The 24,998-nt window shown below is 39.3% G+C and overlaps 1 protein-coding gene across 1 annotated transcript in view; it reads left to right on the top strand.

The window, feature by feature from the left end:
* LOC124787902 (glycoprotein-N-acetylgalactosamine 3-beta-galactosyltransferase 1-like) overlaps positions 1 to 24,528 on the top strand; it is a 44,088-nt gene extending 19,560 nt beyond the window's left edge. The window contains exons 3-4 of the mRNA XM_047254884.1: positions 14,063 to 14,218; positions 22,330 to 24,528. Coding sequence (XP_047110840.1) covers positions 14,063 to 14,218; positions 22,330 to 22,521 — 348 coding nt within the window. The 3' untranslated portion in view covers positions 22,522 to 24,528. The remainder of the gene's footprint in view (positions 1 to 14,062; positions 14,219 to 22,329) is intronic.
* Positions 24,529 to 24,998: the final 470 nt, after the last annotated feature.

The following is a 24,998-nucleotide window of genomic DNA, read 5'->3' on the forward strand; positions in this document are numbered from 1 at the left end:
ATTTTTGTTTTGTTATTGTTTATCCTTGTCACAAGTCCCCCATTTTTCAAGATGATCTGCTACATATGTCTTGATACTAATATTATTGGTGGATATGTCTTCCAAGACATGAGGTTTCCACTTCATAGAACAGGAAATCTTTTCAGAGGCTGGTGATCATTCTTAACAAACAAACAAACACACACACACACACACACACACACACACACACACACACACACACACACACACACACACACAAAATTTGTCCTGATTTCAGTGTGGTTATCATGTCTTATGGTGTGTTTTGGCCATAGGTACATCCAGTCCAAGTAAAGAAAACATAAACATATAGGGAGCAATTCAATGTGAGATAACACACAAAAAGGTTAGCATCCACTACTGGATTGGACATAACAGTGATAATAAGCAGCTTGAGTCTCGTGGCAACTGACTGAGCTGTTAACTACAGATTACCACAAGCAACTCTGTAATCAAACATGGATAGGCATATAAATAAAATATTAAACAAACAAGTGCTAATCATACTATGCAATGACATGAGTGTACATTAAGTGGTTTAAAATTCAGAAACAAACATTCTTCACACATTACATCAATACCAAGTGTGAATACATAGTGAAGTATTACAGTTTTCTTTGCTCATTTTTTAACTACAAAACAAAAAAATATGAAAGAGACAGACATTGAAAGGAAATGAGGAGGCAGATAGAAAAACAAATCTGTTACCTTCATTAACATTGTATTCAAAATCCATATGAAAAACGAATTCCGTATGTCATGGAGATTGATGAAAGGAAACGTTAATATAGTATCAGACAATTGCACAAATGTCGCAGACCTAGTCTCACTGATAATAACACCCACATAGTTATAGAGACTAGAGATGGGGATCCGCTCCTGAACTGATTCATAGAGTTTAATCTTTCAAAGGAGTGAACAATCAGTGATTCAGAAAAAAAGAACGGTAGCTCCCAACGTTTCCCACAGCAGAGAGAGAGAGAGTCGGAGCAGATCAGCGGGGCCTCCGCTGGTCAGAGCACACTGCACGCCACACAACACAGCCAGCGCCGGCCTCTGCCCTGCTTCTGCCTTGGCTGCCTACATTGTGCAGTGCCCCATTGGATTTTGTGTTTCACATATGCCCTGCCATCTCTGTGCTTCCTCTGCCGCGTGCAGTGTCTGGCGCACCTAACTTAGCATCGCACTCCGTCAGCGATCGTTTCAGTCGCACGTCCTGCCCTCTGGGCAGTTGATGCGAGCAACAGGACAGAGAGCTTCCTAGCGGAGATCATAAGAACTACTTGCAACAACCTGCTTGCAAGAGAACGGACGATTTGTCTCGGAGTGGGTGACTGGTGGCCGTTCACCGCTCCCCCTGCCCTCGGAACTCGCCCACTCAACGCTCACCCCACCGTTCTCGACTCTAGCCAGAGCGTTGAGCAAAGCAACTCAGGTGTCAATCTGGTCGTCTCTGCGGTCTTAGCTCACGCAGTAATAATACAGCTCGTGGCTCGACCTGCTTGACTCAGCGCCTCTGTATCGGAGTTCGTCTCTACTGGATATTATTCTTGGTAGTAATACCTGTATGAATATTACATAATTATGTTATGTATACATCATTTGTTTTATTTTTATTTGTTTAAACTGATCAGATTAGGTTCCTGACGACTCCTCTTACTATAGGATTTTTTATTATTGACACTCGAATTTACACTTTAATTACGAGTGAACCGATAAACATATCGCAAAATGTGATACACCAATATTTTATGACTATTTCACCTTTGGCCATGATAATGGCTACAAAGCCAAAACCACGATAGTGCAAAATAAATCAATAATCAAAAACTTTGTCATATTGTGGAAATTTCAATAAACAATACAAAATTCTTACTCATTATCTGTTTTACTTCAAAATAGGATCAAATAAGATCAAAATACAGGTATAGTACTGGAATAAACAAAGTTTAAAGGACAATTTGCCTTCCATTTATTTTCTATTGTGAATGAGTGGTGAGTCATGAAAAAGAGCTAGTTCATTTCAGGGAGTGAACAGTTCTGATCCTATCACTGAAAAGAACAGTTTTGCATGCATGCTGATCCCCCAACCTCTCACTGCTGCAGACAAGTTACTTCCAAGTTTCGGTTAGTATAAAAGTTATGAGTATTTATTGTACAACATATGTGCCTCATTGTGTGCTATCATTTGCAGAAAACCTCTTTTCAATATCTTGAATCATTTATGAGCTGTGACAGTTGTTATGATCATGTGATTCGCGATGCACGAGTGCATGAATGGGTGCATTGCATGTAGTCCTCCATCGAATATAAAAACCCAATAACTCAAGAATGAAATGAGATATTGTTCTGCTCTCAATTTTAAGTAAAATTTTGGTTTCTTATCTATATTTCATCCCCGTTAATGTATGAGCAAAAATCAACCACATGAAAAGTTTACCCAGTGTGTTTCCACCTCTACTGAGGTGAGTACAAGTAGCTAAAACAATTATGAACAGCCTTCGATTCCAGACTCCTACCTTTCTTTGGGAGACATATTTCAATTGGCATTTATAATTTCATTGCTATTAACCCTCCTGCTGCTACAGACATGCTCACTACTTGCCTCTACATTCTTGAGACTCTAAAATTCTTCAGAAAACACATAATGCCAACTGACCCCAGAGACGTAAAAAATAATGAAATACATGTACACAACACCACGAAAAACACAAACCTGCATGTTATACGTACAAACACTCAACTGTGTAAAAAGGGAGTTTTCCACATGGGCCTCCAACTGTTCAACAATCTTCCCATCGAAGACAACATAAAAGTTAGCAAAGCCCTGAAGTCATATTTGTTGTGTCACTGTTTTTACTCTGTAAATGAATACTTAGAACAGTAATCTTGCTGTTGGTGTTAAATTGAAAACATTGAGCAATATAATACATTAGGATACTATATGCTTACGTTAATATATGTTAACAATATTAAATGATATTTTCCAACATCTGCAACTCACTGTGTACCATCAGATCACATGGAATAAATAAATAAATACAGAGTGGCTTTTGTTATGGCTGTACTGCTCACCCAATGCTGATGCATGTGCTGAGAGCACAATGGAAGATCCAGGCTGTAATCAAATGTTCTAGTGTTTCCCAACCTAATTGCTGAAGCATAGCCTTCATCTGATTGACAGTTTTGGGCTGTGTGTTATCGTGCAACATGATGATTCTGTCCGACAGCATTCTGACAGTCTACAGACCAACAGAAAGCCAACAGTAAAAACACCCCACATCTCCCCCTGCCAAAGAAATCGCACAAGTTCTGGTAAGGTCATGATAACCTTCCTCTTTAACTACAGGGGCCCCTGCTTGTCAAGTTCCTCTAGCTTGGAACCGCAGTCGATGTGCAGCATTATGAATACACTTTTTGGAAACTGCAACACATGCCATAAAGTGAAAATGCCTAGGAATGTTGTCGGACAGAGTCATCCTGCTGTACGATAATGCCTGTCCCCCCCACTGTCAATCAGATGAAGGCTACTTTTCAGCCATTTAGTTAGTAAACACTGCAATATCGTCCATACATCTCCGATCTTTCTCTGTGTGATTTTCATTTTTTTTTTGGCGACCTGAAGAAAGACGTGCATGGGCATTGGTTTCAGTTGGAAAAGGAAGTGGAAAGATGAGTGCAGTTGTTGATCCATTAGCAACTGATCACATTCTATGAAACAGAAATTGAGCATCTCGTCTCCCAGTAGGATATACGTCTTAACGTGTGTGGTGACTACTTTTGAATTGAATCATTCCATGGTCCCACTGTGGTGGTTATTTGATTTTCATTTTACTGCCCCTGGTACAGTATTCCAATGAAAGGTATGTGCCATGACAGGTTGTGAGGGGTGAGAATGACTCATTGTGACTTTACAACCATATTAGAAAACTACTTTGCAAACTGAGAGATCTTCACTGCAGATTTAAAAGTAGACGAAGCCTTGTCGATGAACAAAAACTGAATGAAACCTAAAGTAGTGTAAGGTGAGCCATGCATGACATATTCAACAAATTTGAAAGTAAAATTCTATCTACCAGTCTGACAGATAATCCTGTAAAATTTTGGCCATTAAAGCAGCAAACAGATCAGTGCCATCAATCAAAACATTCAGTGACTAGAAAGAAGACTAGAAAGCTAAATTTCTTGTTCCAGAATTGTTTCGCTAAAGAAGTTTATACTTTTAATTGTTGTACAACTGCCAAAATAATAGATATTGAAATAAGCAACCACAGGATAAAAAATGAACTAAAATTATTCAGCAAAGGAAAGGCAACTAACTAAACCTCATCGAATACCAACACAATTGTACATAGAGTATGCGAAAGAATTTGCTCTTCTTCAAGCAGCAGTCTTCCGTAGGTAGCTGGGGGTATGAATTGTACTAAGTGTTTGGAAATGTCTGCAGTTCTTTCCCATTTTCAGGAAACAGCTGTAGGCCTGTATCAGTGATGTCAGTCTGTTGTAGAATTTGAGAACACATTTACATAATATGACTTTTTCAAGTCTCAAAATCACCTCTGTAGGCATAAATATGAATTTAGCAAACAACAATAGTGTGAAAAATTGGTTCATCCCGATTGTCCATGAGATCCAGAGGGCAATAGATACCAACGCCCATGTTTCTGCCATGTTCCATGATTTCTGAAAGGCATCCGGTACAATTCCTCATTGTCAACTAATGAATAAAAGGTGACCATACAGAATACCAGACCAGCATTGTGAGTGGATTGAAGAGTTCATAGTTGATAGGACACAGCATGTCACTCATAACGGAGAGAAATCTTCAGACAAAAAGTACCCCAAGGGAGGCATATAGGACCATTACTGTTCACCATATACATAGGGTGAACCAGAACTCCGCCAACAACCTTTCAGAGTTCGTTCAGGGAAACCTTATTATTTTGGTATAAGGTACCCACAGTCTTCTGCAGCTTGTTACAGAGTAATGATGTAATTATGATTTATTCAATTTGTTGCCACAATCACCCTTGTTTCTGTAAAAGTGCCTTCACATTAATGAAGAAGCCTTTGTGCGCAATAATCAAAATGTACAACACACAACACAGAGCATTGCAAACAGTCAGATGAAACACATTCAGTTTTATCACCGTGAGTACATTCTGTTCTGTCAGTCTATCGTACAGCACGTAACAAATCCAGAACTGTTCCCTTGCAGGAATTGTTCAAAATGTTGGCCACCATAACCATGACAGAGTGTACAGTGATGCATCATAAACTGTCTTACACACTGAAGAATTCCAGGAGTTTAGTGTATTACTTCCATTCCCATGATAATCCTGACAACTAGTTCCATACGAGTATCAACCAGAGTTGTGTAAACTAGGCTTTTCACATGCCCCCAGAAGAAGAAGTCAATTGGTGTCACATCTTGTGACCAAGCTGGCCATGGTGTGGAACCAATTTGACCAAACTGTACTTCATTGTGGATTCTAACATTGAGTGTGAAGTGTGCCAGCACCTGTAAAGCTAAAACAACATAATATGATAAATTCTCAGCAGAACATCTTCTAGAAACTATGGGATTACATATTGAAGGCATGTTTAGTACCCAACTCCATTCTGTGTGTCAGGAGACAGGGAAGGCCCAATCACAAAATTGTTGACAGTACCAGCCCATACGTTCATAGTAAACATCTGTCAATAGAACCAACACACTAATGCTTTTCATCTTCCCATACATGGCTGTTACAACTGTTGAACATACCCTCACTTGCAACTGTAGCCTTGTATGTGAACAATGCAAAAGCAGGAACATTGGAGTTTTCTACACATTACTGTAGGAACCAATTTGTAAACGCCACTAGAAATGGGAAGTCCGCTGGCTGCAACAACTGCACATTCTGTGAATTATACAGGTGCAATTGTTGTTCATGTAAGGCACTCAGAACAGTTTACTGGCTTATGTTTAAAGCTCATGCAACACACTGAGTGCTATAGGCAGGGTAGACACCAGTTGCTTGTAACACATTCTTTCCATGTGGGGTACTCTAACATACCTCACACAGCCAGTATCTTCCATTCTAACAAAGAATGTTGCCTATGTACTGATGCAAAAGTACTGAGGTGGGGTTGCTGTCTGTACGAGAACAGCTCAGCTTAGCATAGTCATGCCACTCTCCAATTCCATTCAGCGAACCACTACACCAGGTGCTTGTTGGCCAACTCTTCATCAGTAAACCTATCTGTAGTACCACAGTATATCACTGTAAATGTGCAGCTGACAATACCAGGAAACAAAAACCTAGATAAAACCAAGCAGTAGTGAATGCAAAATTGATGCAATGAGTTAAGGAGGGCATTACTGTTGTCTGCAGCTGGTACTGTGAGCAAATGGAAAACAGATGCACAGTTCATACCATCAAAATCTGCACTGTTGTCCACTATTTTCACCACAAAACAGACAGAAAACTAACTGGAAGATGAAACCAAATGAAATGCAGTAACCCTGTAATGAGGTTTGGGAGACTGGCATAAGGGTACACCAGAATACTCAGAAGGTCTGAACACCTCTGAAAGTTTGTCAGTGGAGTTCTGGTTCACTCTGTATATAAGTGACGAAGTCGATAACATCAGAAGCTCCGTGATTCCATCTGCAGACAGTGCTGTTGGATGTAGATAGTTGTAACAAAATGCAGGAAGATGTGCAGACAGTTGACACTTTGATGCAGGAACTGGCATTTATTATATGATTATGTGACTACCAAAAGTTACTGGAAGTAGTCACATCCATTACATATCTGGGAGTTATGTAAAGTTTAAAGTAGTAATTAAATTAATCTTAGGAAAGGCAGATGATAGATCAAGGTTCATTGGAGGAATCGTCCACCCACAAAAACAGTAGCTTAAAAACTGTCAGTTGATTGTTGCTTGCATAGTGCTCATCAGTCAGGACCTTTACCAGATACAGGATTGACAAATGGAATACAAAAGATCCAAAGGAGAACAGTGCATTTCATCACAGGTTCATATAGCAAGTGCAAAAGCATCACAGAGATACTCACCTAACTGCAGTTGCAGGCATAAGAGAAGCTGTGAGCATTACAGTATGGTTTATTATTAAAATTTCAGGAGTGTACAATCCTAGAGAGTCAACCAATACGTTGCCTCCTACACACAGCACACAGAGAAGCCATGAAAGCTAAACTACAGACATTTGAGCTAACTTATATCCTTGCCAATAGTTGTCCTTCACAGGCACAGTTCATGACAGGAACATATTTACTATAAGCAGCCTTTTGGCCACTTCCATAACTTTGTCATTATTTTACTGGTTGGCCTTTTAATTTGCAGCCTTCTTCCATAAAAACAGCTCTCATCATAATATATCTTTTCTCTGGGCATTGCCTTTGACTATTGTATACTGTCTTGGCATTAAGTTTTTTGTTCCGACATGTTAACTGCTCATAGTTTTTCAGTGCATCCTTAACTGCCAGCTAAACACATTGCTTTGTGCCTTCTATCTTTCCATAGACTTAAGTTTTCAGTGGCTTACTCTCGCTTTTGCCAGCCCTGTGTCTTTCCACACCAATTACTTCTTTCCTTCCTTCCTTTATTTATTTATTTCTTTCTTTTTACATAAAATATTCTGTTTTCATACACAGGATAATGGCCACTTTATTTTTGTCAATAAGTTAAAGTACCACCCTTAGTAATTTCGAGCTTTTCCACTTTTTATATATGTACACTGAAATTCTCATAATGTAGATGTTAGAAAAATTTGTAACATCTGTAGTAAATCAGAGCTTATTTTCTTCTCTCTCTCTCTCTCTCTCTCTCTCTCTCTCTCTCTCTCTCTCTCTCTCTCTCTCTCCCCCCCCCCCTCTCTCTCTCTCTTTTTAAAAGTGGCTATTGAATTACGACGAGTGTATAATGCAACTCCAGCTTGTGAATGGGAAGTAAATAAACACATGACATTGAGTAATTTAAGAATGAGAATTAATTTTTTACTTTTGAAGTAAATTAAATTGGGTCCAGGCTTACACAAAAAAAACAGCCCCTCTGAAATGTATTCAAGTGACCACATGAATCTACCAATCCTGATATATGTACTGTAACTCATCTTTTATCACTGCTTTCAAAGCTGCTTGCCATTTAAGTCTGATCTGAGATGAGGAAAAAAAGAAAGAGATTATATTAGGGCTGTGTGGAGGATATGACTGAGTCACTCTCTTGTCACTGCATTGTTGCAGTTTAAGCACTGATTAGATGGTCCAGTGCAAGGAACTATCATTGGATGTCTTCAAGCATGATCTTCAAAACTGACTCTTAATAGGGTTTCATAATTGTTGAATGCTTATAATTGATAAACCATTTGATTAGTCAAAGAAATGCAGTATTAAAATTTCCTGTGTGTAGAAATACTCGGTTTTAAATCCAATTTGAACCTTGCTGTTCCAGTCTTTTCAGGGTGTACCTAAATCATTCCATGCTGATACTAAGATAGTCCCTGAACAAAGACAGTCTGTCAATGGCCACAGCTTACCATTAACTTGATCACATAATGTAAACTGAACTTTAGAACAAATGTTCTTTCAAATTTGCGAATGCTTGGTCATTGTGTTTCTACTCTGAGAGCAAAGGAAACCACAGATACTTACAAGATTTTGACCTGTTCAGTAAAGTGGAAAAACCATTCCAATATTTGTAGGGTTCTTCTTTGTGTGTCCCTTCTGCTCTTCTTCCAGCTCCTTCAAGAGAATAATTCCATAGTTCTGTGGCACAGTTGTAAACTTTTATTTTGGACAATTTATGGGACTTATTTACTCAAAAAACAAGACTGAAAGCATTTGAGTTTTAGGACAGTGTCCTTCTTTGGAGCTAATGAATACAAAACATGCATACACAGGTATGGCTTTATTGTCCCTGCTGACTACATTGTACGGGTGCTGTAACCCAACTGGGAATCACATGCAAAAATGCTGGGGGCACTGAAAGCTGTTCATGGGAAGTTGAGATTGTTGCCAGTTGCTGACTGTTGATGTTGCCGAAACTGTTCAGAGTTGATGATAGTTTGGACAGGTGCAACAATCCCTGGTTCTAGAGCACCAGTTACAACAGCTGGTGCCACTAGTGCTGTTGTTTCAGGTGTTTAATAATTTCATCATCAATCTGGATGTGAAGACCACTAATATAGCTTGGCTCATCCCACAACTAATGTGGTGTTAAAGCTCTTCCATGATTTATTGAATTCAGTAACAAAGCATAGAATAATATAGTACACATAAAAACAATAGCTGAAGATACAGTTTGCAGAAATGAATAACAACCTTTTTTGCTGACCATTGAAATGTAATCCTGTCTGTGTGTAATTTTACCTAGTTCCTATCTTCATTAGAAATATTATTCTTCTAATTACTTGTAGAGAATCTACACAAGTCCTATCTGGCGTGTTTCACGAGGGTGGATTGAATGTAAACAAGGTTTATTGAATCAAGTGTCCAAGGGTACATGGTGCATTTGGGCTTCTGTGGTTACATGGAAAGCAATCCCTGTGGAGGAGAACTAACATTGGAATGCCTCATCCTCCAGGCATTCACCAACCTCTGTGATGAGCGAGAGAGATGCCCGCTATTGCACAACACATCTTAATCAAGTTCGTTTGAATGTGCATGTTAATGGTAGTCACATTTGTCACTCTTTCATGGTCATGTGAGAAGTGTTGGTGTAAGGAGTTCAAGAAAGGACAAAAATGTGTTGAAAAAATAGCACACTTCCGCCATCCCCACACCGTCATCATACCACTAAACATTGAGGCCACTCATTAACTTTTAGAAGGTGTTCAGTCTCAAAGTTGGTCAGAAACATTATATCTGTTATGAAAGTGATCAGTCATTCAGAATGAGTTGGAATTCCAAAAAGTGTCAGTTTGTTGATTTTTAAAATTGCTGAATGGGTAATACAAGCTGCAGTTCTTCACGCACTTCTTATGTCGTGTGAAGGAAGAGGTGATGGGTTTTTGCCAAAAATTGTCCCATGTATTGAGACTTGGATCCGTCATTACTCATTCAAATTGAAGAAAACTATAATCAAATGGTGCAGGCATGGAAACTGGGTGGTGGTGAAAGCTTGTTGTCTGCTGTTAAACTCACAAGCACAGTTTTCTAGAAATGAAAAGGCACTCTGGTGGTAGATTCCATGCAGTAACATCGGGCTATTAATGCTGCTTACTATTGGATTCTTCTTTGGCATGTTCAAATTGGATACCGTTCAAAACAGAACAGAACCAAGGCTGGAAGTATGTTGCAACATTGTAACAAGGCTAGACCCACAAACATCAACTGATGTTCATTGACCTGCCTGTGAGTATCCAGCCTGTAGCTCAAGGTTGTTATGTGTTGGTGCCACATATTTTACCTGCTCAAGGAAGCTCTTGGTGAACTGGTGGAGAGTGCTTCTTGACCAGTGCAGAGGTACTACAGTTTGTGTGCAGTTGGCATTAGTGTACTCATACTTTCTACAATTTTGTTGTTGTTGTTGTTGTGGTCTTCAGTCCTGAGACTGGTTTGATGCAGCTCTCCATGCTACTCTATCCTGTGCAAGCTTCTTCATCTCCCAGTACCTACTGCAGCCTACATCCTTCTGAATCTGCTTAGTGTATTCATCTCTTGGTCTCCCTCTACGATTTTTACCCTCCACGCTGCCTTCCAATACTAAATTGGTGATCCCTCGATGTCTCAGAACATGTCCTACCAACCGATCCCTTCTTCTAGTCAAGTTGTGCCACAAACTCCTCTTCTCCCACATTCTATTCAATACCTCCTCATTAGTTATGTGATCTACCCATCTAATCTTCAGCAGTCTGCTGTAGCACCACATTTCAAAAGCTTCTATTCTCTTCTTGTCCAAACTATTTATTGTCCATGTTTCACTTCCATACAATCCATACAAACACTTTCAGAAACGACTTCCTGACACTTAAATCTATACTCGATGTTAACAAATTTCTCTTCTTCAGAAATGCTTTCCTTGCCATTGCCAGTCTACATTTTATATCCTCTCTACTTCGACCATCATTAGTTATTTTGCTCCCCAAATAGCAAAACTCCTTTACTACTTTTAAGTGTCTCATTTCGTAATCTAATTCCCGCGCATCACCCGACTACATTCCATTATCCTCGTTTTGCTTTTGTTGATGTTCATCTTATATCCTCCTTTCAAGACACTGCCCATTGCAGTCAACTGCTCTTCCAAGTCCTTTGCTGTCTCTGACAGAATTACAATGTCATCGGCGAACCTCAAAGTTTTTATTTCTTCTCCATGGATTTTAACACCTACTCTAAACTTTTCTTTTGTTTCCTTTATTCCTTGCTCAATATACAGATTGAATAACATCGGGGAGAGGCTACAACCCTGTCTCACTCCCTTCCCAACCACTGCTTCCCTTTCATGTCCCTCGACTCTTATAACTGCCATCTGGTTTCTGTACAAATTGTAAATAGCCTTTTGCTCCCTGTATTTTACCCCCGCCACGATCAGAATTTGAAAGAGAGGATACCAATCAACATTGTCAAAAGCTTTCTCTAAGTCTACAAATGCTAGAAATGTAGGTTTGCCTTTCCTTAATCTTTCTTCTAAGATAAGTCATAGAGTCAGTATTGCCTCAAGTGTTCCAGCATTTCTATGGAATCCAAACTGATCTTCCTCGAGGTCGGCTTCTATCAGTTTTTCCATTCGTCTGTAAAGAATTCGCGTTGGTATTTTGCAGCTGTGACTTATTAAACTGATAGTTTGGTAATTTTCACAACTGTCAACACCTGCTATCTTTGGGATTGGAATTATTATATTCTTCTTGAAGTCTGAGGATATTTCACCAGTCTCATACATCTTTCTCACCAGATGGTAGAGTTTTGTCAGGACTGGCTCTCCCAAGGCTGTCAGTGGTTCTAATGGAATGTTGTCTACTCCGAGGGCCGTTTTTCGACTCAGGTCTTTCAGTGCTCTGTCAAACTCTTCACGCAGTATCATATCTCCCATTTCATCTTCATCTACCTCCTCTTACATTTCCATAATATTGTCGTCAAATACATCGCCCTTGTATAAACCCTCTATATACTCCTTCCACCTTTCTGCTTTCCCTTCTTTGCTTAGATCTGGGTTTCCATCAAAGCTCTTGATATTCATGCAAGTGGTTCTCCCTTCTCCAAAGGTCTCTTTAATTTTCCTGTGGGCAGTATCTATCTTACCCCTAGTGAGATAAGCCTCTACATCGTTACATTTGTCCTCTAGCCTTTCCTTCTTAGCCATTTTGCACTTCCTGTCGATATCATTTTTGAGACGTTTGTATTCCTTTTTGCCTGCTTCACTTACTGCATTTTTATATTTTCTCTTTTCATCAATTAAATTCAATATTTCTTCTGTTACCCAAGGGTTTCTACTAGCCCTCGTCTTTTTGATCCTCTGCTGCCTTCACTATTTCATCCCTCAAAGCTACCCATTCTTCTTCTACTATATTTCTTTCCCCCATTCCTGTCAATTGTTCCCTTATGCTCTCCCTGGAACTCTGTACAACCTCTGGTTCTTCAGTTTATCCAGGTCCCATCTCCTTAAATTCCCACCTTTTTGCAGTTTCTTCAGTTTTAATCTACAGTTCATAACCAATAGATTGTGGTCAGAGTCCACATCTGCCCCTGGAAACAAACATTGCATTAAAACTGACCAGTAGTAAAAGTATGTACGAGGGTTGAATGAAAAGTAATTGGTTTTGGATGGGAATATTTTAATAAATCAAATGCAGAAATAATCCATAGAATGTGATCTTTAATTACCAATATTCACTTTTCCACATAATAACCATCCAATTGGATACATTTCTGACAACGATAAACAAGTTTTCTGAAGCCGTGACGGAAGAAGTCGACATTCTGTTTCTGCAACCACAGTCTCACAGTTCTCTCAATGTCTCTGGGTCGTAATGGTGTACCCACGTTTTGTCTCCTGTCACAGTTGAATGGAGAAAGGTGTCACCTTCATTCTCGTAACGTGAGAGGAGTTCCTGGCAAATTTCAAGTCTGTGAGCTTTCATTTCAGGAGTCAGCATCCTGGGTACCCATTGTGCACAGATCATCCGATAGCCAAGCAAAGCAATAATGTGACCCATATGTTCTTGTGAAATGCCGATTGTGCTTGCAGTTTCTCTCTGGGTGATACTATGATCGTCCTGAATCAATCTGTCAACGTTTTGCTTGTGAAACTTGGTGGTTGCTATCACAGGACGTCCAACTCTTTGTTTGTCATGCAGATCAGATGTTCCTGCCTCAACATACTCGCCCAATGATGCACAGTGTTCACATCATCACAATCACCATAAACTGCTTTCATTCTCTGATGAATTTCGTTTGGGGTGACACCTTCTGCTGTCAAGAATTCAATGAATGCATGATGCTTAAATCGTATTCTCTGACCGTCTGGACAGGGTTCCATACTTTGCACTGTAACAACACAACTGTTCAATACTAAGGCTTCCCGTGAACTGGAGATGTAGAGAAGAGGCTACGGAACAAGCCAGTACCTGCCGCATACCGATGCTGCCAACTGTTGAAGAGTTACGAAGGTCGAGGCATTACTCTTCAGTCCACCCTCATAGATAAGCAATGAAACAGTAAATGTGAATCAATTTTGAATAATAAAAATTTTATTATGAAAGGCTCATTCATGTTTTATGCATTCTCATATTTATAGTACGCTGTTGGACTGCAAAATAGTGCCTCTGGCAGAAATATATGAATATTAGAATGTTACGAAACTATTAACCTTTCTCAAACTGATGCAGACTGCGCAATTCACATATTCAACTGTCCTTGTAAGCGCAATAGATCTTGTTAATTTTTTTGTCTGTATATTTTTTATGTTCATTACTTGTTTCATAATGCCTCATCATCAAACATATAACCTCCTGAACTTTCTTGTATAATGACATATTGGTTAAGTTATTAGTGTTCAGCAATTTTTATTAAATTATTTTCTTACCACAAATTTTCAGGGCCGCGAGTGCTGCAGTGACTTGTCTATAACTTTCCATGGAATTGAAGCAGATAAAATATATCTTTATGACTACCTGCTCAACCATCTGAGAGTCTTCAGGCATGGCGGCCATCGTGGAAACATGCCACCTGTACTTAGCACACCAGAAGAAGAAGTAAGTCATTATATGTTTAAAATGCATTGTTCTCTTTGTCATTTTAGGTTCATCTGCTACCTACTTTTTAGTTTAACTATGCCCTGTCTTTTGTTAACTTGATTTAAAGAATATAGCCACATTCAAACAATCAATGCTACTAGGAACTTTATTTCATGTTGCAATTCACATAATTCTTGGGCCTCTGCACGTGATATAAATTAATCCAGTAGGTCTCCAGATATTTACATCATTGCGTAAAATAAAAACCTGTAACAAAATAATCATAATTTTGTGATATTAGTGTTCTTATCTATTCTTTCATTGCTTTACACAATGTACGGTTGCTTACTTTACTTTACTTTTTCATGTCTGGAAGCCAAATCATAGTCTTTAAGTCCAGTATTGTACGACATCCAAGGCTTCTTTCCTATCCAGCCACAAACTGTCATGGTTGTATCTGTAGGGACAGTATAGAGCAGCCCAGGAGGTGTTCCATGTCTTGCACAATTCCACAACCACACTTGTTGTCATCCACATTGCCTTGACCCCACCCTGTTCTAATGTGGTTCAGGTTCCTCAGTGTTTCCAGTTTGTTCTGAAACTGCCAGACACTACCTGTGCTGGTGGATAGTCAGATAGTGGTTCTTCCGTGGCCTGACTTAAGAACCTTTTACGGCGTCTCAGTCATCCAGGCTCTTGCTGAATGCCAAAGAGAGTATGACAGTTGTCAGTAGTTGGTCTGTGCATCTTTGTAAATTCATGAGATGATTTTTGGGAGCTGGGACTTGCAAGATCAGCAGTTTTGTAGCACTTTGCTGGGTTGTGGGTTTCATACGCCCCATTGTTATTCAACATGTTTCAATAAGGGTTGTGTTGACTTTCTTTGCGTGGGTAGATTGGGTCCATACAGGGCAGGCGTATTCAGCCATAGAGAAGGGTAATGCTTGTGCAGTGGTTCTCAGTACAGGAGGGTTTGCTCCCCATCTGCTATTTACGGGTTTTGCAAAATATTGTGTCTGGAGGACACCTTATGATGAATCTTTTTACACTGGTGTCGATATGTCCGAGATCTTTCCAACATCACACCTGTGTGTTCCAATGTGATATTACTCCAAGAAACATTGAGCTTCTGTGAGCTGTGCTTGCCAGGTCATCTGCATGTAGGAAATACTTAATATAATTAGGTGTTGGCTGGTTGTTAAGTGTGTAGTTTAAAAAGGAAGTGGGCCATATAGTTGAAGGAATGGGCAGAGAGGAGGTGGTTTTAATTTCTCAACTGAGACGTCTGCATTCAAATTAACCATTCCCATTCTGTTTTAAACTTTCCTGGGCTTTGTAAGGGGGATATTGTGCTTAATTTTAAAGATATGGTGAGGTTTTTGGGTCTCACATTTGGCTGTAAACTTGCATGGTTGCCACACCTTAGGGATATGAAAAGATGTCCTGGAAAGCACTGAGCATTGTAAAATATGTTAGCCATAATTCATGTTGTGCTGACTGAACTTGTCTGCTCCAGTTTTACAGGGTCTTTGTGTGACCCTGGCCTAATTATAGAATTACAGTGCACAGTGTGTGAGAGTCTGTATGAGGCCCTTATATATTGGACTTTGTGTACTATGAAGGAATTTGGCTAGCCACTAGGGACTTCAGAACCAGCCCCATACCAATCCATGCTGAAGCTAGTGACCCACCACTTCACATCAGGTGATGACTCCTCATAGTGCAACAATCCTCTAAAACACTGTCCATGCCATAAACATCCTTGGCCACTAATAGAAATGCTATTCCATCATTAACAACGAGCAATGAGGCCCTATGGGTTTTGCTCAGAGCATTGCCTTTAGGAGATGAAAGTGGCTGGTTTTAAAGTTTTGCACCAAGGTTGGAGAAGATCTCCACCATGGCTCCTGCAGGGGCCCAGGGTTATTTCAGGCTTGACTCATAATAGGAAAGACTGCACTCCATATTTTACATTTCACTCTGTTTCTTAACAATTTAGATAGGCATCACAGTTTTAAAGTTGCATACCTTGGTGGCTCTAAGCAAGAGGATTCCCTTGGCCATTCAGTAGCATTTCGTGATCATGTCTTCAGGATTCATTTTTGCTGTGAATATATTGTAGTTACCGCAGAGCTACATGTGATATAGAAAGCAGATGAGGCATTTTTAGGGCAGACAGTTTTTCACCTGCTCCAGTTCCATTAGTGCCCTCCAACCATTGCAAATAAACTGTTCCAGCTAACGTATGACCAACTGTACTTCATTCAACAACAGGGGAACCTGGTGTGTTTCTACCGTGTACCAGGGCACGTGGGAATTTGGGGAAGTGAATAGGCAAGCCAACCTGCCAAGGAGGCCCTCAGGGAAGGAGCTGTGACACTATGTGTCATTCCCCTGCAAGTTGTCCTTTTGGTGGTGAATCAGAGATCTGTGCAATTGTGGGAGGAGTGGCTGGAAGTGAGGAACAATACACTGCACTTGGTGAAGCCAGCCAGCTATCTATCTAGCTGTGGCCTAGCTCCTGCCAGTCTGGCAGGATGAAGTGGCCTTGACCCACTACCAAATTGGGCACTGTCCCCTAATACATGGCTTCTTCCTCTGGTGAGAGAACCCCAGCTCCCTCCCCAAATTTCTGATGCCTTGAGCATGCAAACTACTGTAAGCAACATTTTAACTGAGTGCTGCATTTTGTAGGGTTGGTGCATAAGTTCATAGTGTTTTTCCGTAAGTTTAATAAATTCAACAGATACACATGACAGAGACTTTAGTTGCCAATGTATTCTTCTTCACTATTTACAACTGTCTGACAATGCTGGAGTAACTTTTCTATTCCACGGCTGTAGAAATCACATGGTTTTGACATGAAAGAACTCATTGAGTCATGTTCAGAGCACATTTTCATCTGGAAAGGAAGTTCCTTTAAGATTTCAATAAAGAGTGGAAAAGGTGAAAATCTGAGGGCCCATGATCAGGCGAATAAGGTGGGTGCAGAATGACTTCCCAACCCAACTCTGTATAGTGGTTTTTGTCAGTCTAGAGAATGCAGGCAGGTGTTATTGTGGAGTAGCACCACTTCACACAGTCTTCCTGGTCGTTGTTCTTGGATTACATCTGCAAGACATCTCAGTTGTTGACAATAAATGTTAGCAGTGATGGTTACACCTTGGGGAAGCTATTCATAGTACACCTCACCATCGCTGTTCCACCAGTTGCATGGCCGAGTGAGGTGGTGCAGTGGTTAGCACACTGGACTAGCATTCGGGAGAACGACAGTTCAAACCCGCATCCGCCCATCCTGATTTGTGTTTTCCTTGATTTCCCAATATCACTTCAGGCAAATGCCAGGATGGTTCCTTTGAAAGGCCACAGCTGACTTCCTTCCCCCATCCTTCCCTAACCCGATGGGATCAATGACCTCGCTGTTTGGTCCCCTCCCCTGAATCTACCACCAGATGCATAACATTCTCTTTTGTGAATGTACATGCAGGTCTTCGTACAGGACGTTGCTGCTTTGTTTGAGCTCAACCATCCCTTTATTTTCCTTATGTTAGCATAAAGACACCCTTTCTCGTGTCACCATACAGAATAGGAATGGTCAGTGTTGTTCACGAGCCAGTTGATGCCAAGATAGCAGAAATGCACCCATGGCCACCTGCTGATTTTTGGGATTTTGGCTTAGAACGTGTGGCATCCATACATCCAATTGCTGAACCTTTCCCATTGCATGCAAATGTGACATGATGGTGGGAGGATCACAGTGCATCACATCTGCCATGTCTCAAGTACACTGACCTTGATCATTGTGAACTAATGTGTTTAAAGTATCTTCATAAAAACCCAAAGGTCTTTCTAAATGTGGAATCATTAATGTCAAAAGGATCCTCCTCAAAATGAGAAAACAGTTTTCTTGCCATGCTCTGTCCAATGGCATTATCCCCATACAAGGCGCAAATGTTTCTGGCTACCTCTGCTGCCATCACCACTCTGATGAACTCAGACAGAAAAATATGTCGCAAATGTTCAGATTTCTCAACTTGGCACTCCATTTTCTAGCATCCACAGCACCTCTCACCATCTCGAAATGACATACAGACAATATGTAAACCCAAATAGCAACAGTGAACTACAAATAGAAAATGACAATTATGATAGGCTGGCAGAAGCAAATTTAGGTGAGTGATCTGCCCTCTGTTTCAGCTGAAAACAAGACAGTAGTCAAACTTTTAAAATTTTGAGAAGTGTCTGGATTCGAGCTTTAGCTGTTAGGCTGGAGATTGTAGTGTGCTGCAGAGCAGCTGGCTCAGCCCTTTTATTCCAACAATCAGCCAACCACAGTTATTTCTGTTTAATTTTAACCCATTCCATTGCTTTTATCCTTTTTACTGTGAGATTTTACTCTACATTGTGATTTCCATTGTTTTGTGTGTGTGTGTGTGTGTGTGTGTGTGTGTGTGTGTGTGTGTGTGTGTGTGTGATGTTGTTGCTGGTTTTATTATTATTATTATTATTAAAAGAGAAGGTGGTGGTCCGTACATTTTTCTTTGTATTTCATATTTATTAATTTTGTGATCCTTAGCCACTCTCATCTCTTAAAATTTTAGTAAGGACACTAAAGACCCTGCTGTCATGCACCCACACCACAATATCACCACCACCACCACCACCACCATCAGCAGCTCCATTTCGCTTGTGATTCCTTATTCTTCCCAGAGGCAGGTCTGGCATGTTCTTCATCATTCAAACTTGTTTGACCACACTGAATGTCTGTGTTACCTAACCTTTGTCTCATACGATGGTGTGTTGTTGTCATACATTTCCACCAATTCAGCGTGAATTTTTACAGCAGTGGTCTTCTTCAAATATAGAAAATTAATTGGCATGCAATACTCCACTTTACCAACGGGCAGTGCCATTTCGTTTAGGCTCCTGTAGAGATGTGCAACAGTACTGTGGCATGGTGATTTTAGTGTGTACCAGACTGCAGACATGTAACTGTAAGCAGGCAAATAGTTAATTATGTAACTTTATTTTTTCAAGTTGATAATTTAAACTTTGACTTTCCCTCATATTTGCTGCCATTGAAAATTATGTATATAGTAAAACCTGAGTGGACTGGTCCAAAAAAGTGTAAAATGCAGGAAAGCGTAGGACACACAACAAGCAAAAATGTGTAAATTACCCTTTCTTTATATTGGTCAAAACATGAAATTAAAACAATTTAAATTTATGTATTTAGAAAAATTTGAAATAATTATTATTTTTTCTTTCTAATAGCAATTAGCTCTACTTGTCTCTCCACAGTATGCACTTTCTGCACATTTGTATGACAATCAATGTTAAAGGTTGTGATAATGTCAAGAAAACTTAAAATACAGAAATGTTGTAACACAGAATTATTAATGATGGGAAAGCAGTGTATTGAGAGAATGGTACTTCTCTTGGGACTAACAAAAATGATCATGAAAAGCAGGAAAACATTAAATGCGGGACTGTAAAAATGGGGTTTTATTGTATCTGTCATGAGTGTGCTTTTCAACTAGCTGTTCAGATGAAGTATTTGGTATTGGTTCATAAAATTTCTCATCCACTAACCACTTAAAAAACTGTAATTATTCCAGTCAGTCATCTATAGTGAGAACAGAGCGATTGGAGAGAGTAGGTGAGGTTTTCTCTAGAGTTTTCGTTTGCATCTGACATTCAGTCTGGTAGACTGACTGTCGGAAGGACTGTATTATGAGTTTACACGTATCCCTGATTCTGAGCCTTAACAATATAGCATGCAACTTCAATTTTTATCTTGGGTGATTTGTGGTTCTTGTCTACTGTGATGAGTCCACCACCTATATGTGCTCAATGTACACTTAAATTTACCAAAGAAGCTCACTGCCATCAAGTTTGGTTTTCAGTGAACTCTTAACACCTAATTTTACGTGAGCACTGCTTTTTAGGGTTGCTTCAAACTCTGGGCCTTTGTTGCAAACGCTTTGACTGATGATCACTAGGATTTTAATAGATTCACTTGTGAGAGGGCATTTCTTTGGGGTCCCCTACTGCTATCATTATCAGGACTGAATGGGGAGTTGCCTAATGAAGAATCCTTCTTCAGCTTCTGATGTGTAGTACACCCTGACCGATGTAAGTGGTACTTAGAGTTCCCAATCTTATCACCCAAGGCTAACAAGTCACAACCCAGCTTGTCATAGAACCTGCGAAGTCTCTATTTCAAGCCTTGTACTCAATTCAAAATCTGGAAACAGTGCTGTAGATTGTTGAAATCCTGTGAGCAAGGTTGGTCTTCTCAACCATGTCTGCCAGTTTCTGGAATGATCAAAATATGACGTCAGAGCCTAGAGGAAATGCATTGCTTATCCCAAAAATGTGCCACATTCTGCAGTTGGTTGCACCTTATTCTCTCAATGGCTGCCCAAGCAGCCTTTTCGGCATATTGAATGAGGCCTCCAGGCATACACACAAAGTGCACAAGGTAATCCTGTCCATCCGTTGCTGGCATTTCGCTAAAGGGTACCATTATTTGTCATACTTTCAAACTGCCAGTAATTAAAAGACACCTGTCCCTTTGTGCTTGCCTCCCCCTGACATGAGTTATAACAGGCTTCCCAGGTGGTCAAGCATGTCACATAGGCTCGGTTTCAGTTTCAGTGGAAGACAGCACTTCAAACTTGATGATGGATGCAGTACAGTGAGTTCTCTGGACCCTGCGCCACATGCACAGGCCATCCCTAGACCTACCACTGGTGCACTCCTCACAGCTAGGTTGTTGAGCTGTGTAGACTCCCACATTTCCTGGGAAGGAAGACATTATTTATGGTGAATGATGGTACATGAGGTATCTTATTCAGTACACCTGGTAAGTGCCTCTCAGTAGCCGTCCCAACAAACCCTTTTGCAGCAGTTTGAAATCACTTGACATGAATTAGGGTGATTCCTTGTAACTCTCAAACAGCAACTAACACAAGTCTCTGTATGTTGTGAGACTCCACTGTTGACTATAGAATGTCAAATTAAGCAGCTTTCAGCCATCTTCATTTTCAAACTGTTATTTCATTTGGCTACCAGTTTCGGAAATTACTACGCCATCTTCAGGCCCCCTGACCGATATGTAGGAAGATTCCAACCTTGGTCCCAGTCGGAATAGGGCCATCATCCAAATACTGATATCTGTAGATTTTTGCTTGATACAACAATTACTGCAACCATCATCTGCCAACTGTTAGATGAAATGGAGGTCTACCTAACAGTCGGGAGATGATGATTGAAATGATCGCTGTATCCAGCAGAAATCTACAGATACCAGTATTTGAACAATGGCCCCTATTTTGGCCGGAACCGAGGTTGGAATCTTCCTACAAGTAGGTAAGAGAGGCTGAAGATGACGTAGTAAATTGCCGAAACGGTAGCCAAATAAAATAACAGTTAGGAAATTAGACGGCTGAAAGCCATTTGATTTGACATTTGCAACTAACACAGTATAAACATATCTGAGAACAGCATTCACTGTGGTGCTGCATTATGGCTGGTGCAATGTTTTGTTTTAAGCTGAGCTTGATGATTCCCTTTTAATTCCTGGATCTGCTACACCAACAAGATCACAAGTTATAAAGCTAATGGCACCAAATAAAGTGATTTCTGTTATAACGAGAGATAAAAATTAATTTTTCCCAAATATACTTGAAACTTTGAGTCTAGAAATTTTGTTTTGTAGTGGGTATGCTCAATATAAACCTTTATTGGGGGGGGGACTAAATGTTACACAACGTAACAGTTACAATATGCACAGAACACACTGTTATGATTTAGCAGCTGACTAAACAAGAGCTATTTTTGCATCATGATTGTATACTGTCAGACACTTCCTCAGAACAAAATGGTCAGTACATAGGAATAAGGTGGAAATGTTGCACTAATTATGTAAATACCTACACTGTGATTAAGGGGAAACTATTTTATGTCCATACTGTAGCTCACATATTGTTCACCATATTTTTAAAAAAATGTGGTCTGACTATATTTTATGGTCCAGGAGATATCCTCTGACAATATTTGTTAGCTATGTCATAATTTGTATTTCCAGATTGTAAAAAACCTTTAACAGATGTGTATTTGGACAGGTTTGGAAATCCTTTCTAAGGAAGGAAGGCCACCCTGTTGAAAATGTTTCTGCAGAAGAATACTTCAGGCTGTGGCAAGACAAAGTATCTGCACCAGATGACTTCAACAAGCGCATCCGTAGTGAACAGATGTCACATTTTTTTGAAGGCTTGCTAAGTGCTGCTCAAGGAAATGATTCAGTTAATGAATAACATTTGTTTGCAATATTATTGCCCAACACATCACAGTGTAACTTGTCTGTGATAATTAAGTAGTGATCAGATGTGTAATTTTGTAAGATAATGACATGTCTTTTGAGATACCTGTTATGTTTCTCTTCTTACATGTGTGTTTTTGTTTAGCAGTAGATATAAGGGAAGTTCATGGAAAGACGTACATCCATTTTTTTCAACCTTTGTGTGATTAAGACAAAAACTGCCGTCTTAAACTTCCAATTTTGTTATGTTAGTGAGGCTGTGCTTTAAAAAAAAGAAAAAAAAAGAAAAAAATGACATACACAATACTAGACTGCCACTGATGGATATTAATAACTTTTTATGGCAGTGACTTGAGAGAGATGTATCCTAAATTCTCCCAATTTCTATACTTGTCTCACTTTTGACAGCTGAAAATAATTTTGAAAACATATCACTCTCATTTAATGGATTATAATAAGATATCCAGATTTTATCTCTTTTGAAGATACTCCATAATTCATTTTTCATATGTGCAGTATAATGATGCCAATAGAACTCTCTCTCTCTCTCTCTCTCTCTCTCTCTCTCTGTCTCTCTCTCTCTCTCTCCCTCCTCTAACTACTTAGATGTGAGAGGAATTGATGTATTTTGATCAAATGTTTGTGAAAGTTACAATGATAGTGCTCATCAGGATGACATCAGTTTTTCCATGTATGACGTGCCAGAATTTTGTTTTGTTATTATTTTATTAACTCTATCAATATTTTGAATATTGCTGTGTTGTGAACAATCAAAAGTAAGGTTTGCATTTCAGTCCTTATTTTCCATTATTAAATTAGCAAGTCAGATGGAAACTTGAACCCATGGTGTGCTTCGGTTTTCAGGCACTTCAATAATGATCTAAACTGTACCGGATCTGAAGTAACAAATATTAGCAGTACAAAAATAATGTCTCTTGAGGTCCAGTGCAGTCATCTGTTGAATCAGAAGTATCTGACCTATTCACTTTCTCTTTTCTCCACAAGTGTGTCCAAACGTTGCATACAGAGCTTTTCTCAGTTGATACAAATGCACTCACAAAAATTATTTTAATGATTTTGAATGTTTTAAAAAAATGTGATGGGGATCTTTTACAAGCTACTTTACCACTTAACAGTAAGAACAAAAAGTTTTTCCAAATGGTTTGGGAGCTGTGTGCCTTAAAAAGATGCTGAAGGAAGGATCATAAGCAGCATCCTTCAGGTAAGGGAAGCCCAGGCATAGACAACTATATCAGAGCACTGTAAGGTCATATTGGGAAATAACAGTCACCAGTAATTCTGACTTCCCGTTTTACATTCCAATCTCCACCCTCCACCACATTCCCTTTTTTCAGTGTGTGTGTGTGTGTGTGTGTGTGTGTGTGTGTGTGTGTGTGTGTGGAGAAGAGAGAGAGAAGAATGAATTATCATTTGGCTGTGCTGGCAGAGGCAAATTTATATAGTTTTAGTGTTGTGGTTGTGAAGCCCACGTCCGTCCACTATTGACTTGCTCAGTATTATAAGTGCCTTGTAGATGTTAGCATTTTAATAATAGTACATCCAGTTTAAACTATTTTTATGCAAAATTCTGAAATGTTGCTATTATGTGTTTTAAAACATTTTCTGTTATTTTTGATTTGAAACAACTCATTTCTGATCAGTATTACTTACACAGCTATATATATATGTTCAAGCACACTTTTTTAAAGAAATGTTTCCTATACAGAACTTATATTTTTTTAGTATGCTAAAAGCAAATTTTGTAAACTGTATGTAAAATATTTATTTTATGCAATAACAGCTCTCTTCTCACACATTTTAATTGTCATGGTGCTTTGTATACTAAGAATGCTATAAAGAAAATGTTACTTTACCATTAGAGAATTGTTGTGAAAAGATGCACTGATGCAGTATGTTCACAGAGATTGACAACAGAAGTGTGAGGCCACCACTTGTAAGAAATCTTCACATTATTTTTTTTTTTTTTTTTTTTTTTTTTTTTTTTTTTAAAAAGGTAGTACAGACTCAGTGAAATGTTAAATTATGGAATTGGTGAACAGTCAGTACCCTTTTAAGCAGCTGCTAAATGACCAAATTCCTGACCACATAATGAGGAAGCTGCTGCCTTCAGTAAGCGTTAGCTGATTTCATTACTATTTATATAGTAATTTAGTATCATGAAATATTTTCAATAAAAGTGTCCATAACCTAAATGGCAAACAGTAATAAACTGGCTGTCCATCTTAATAACACATTTAAGCATTGAGCATAAATAAGAGGTTATTTCTTCCACACCCCTAACCATCCATTGTGGTTTGAGAACTCACATCTGTTTTAACATTTTGATAGTAACAAAATGATTTTTTTTCTGTCAGAATATTTCCCAAAAGGAGGACACTTCTATTTCATTCATATTTTATTGGAAAAATGTAGCCCATTCTGTGTTCAGTTCATGTAGAGAGCTCTTCACTT

Source organism: Schistocerca piceifrons, chromosome 3 (assembly GCF_021461385.2).
Source record: "Schistocerca piceifrons isolate TAMUIC-IGC-003096 chromosome 3, iqSchPice1.1, whole genome shotgun sequence".
Taxonomy (NCBI): domain Eukaryota; kingdom Metazoa; phylum Arthropoda; class Insecta; order Orthoptera; family Acrididae; genus Schistocerca; species Schistocerca piceifrons.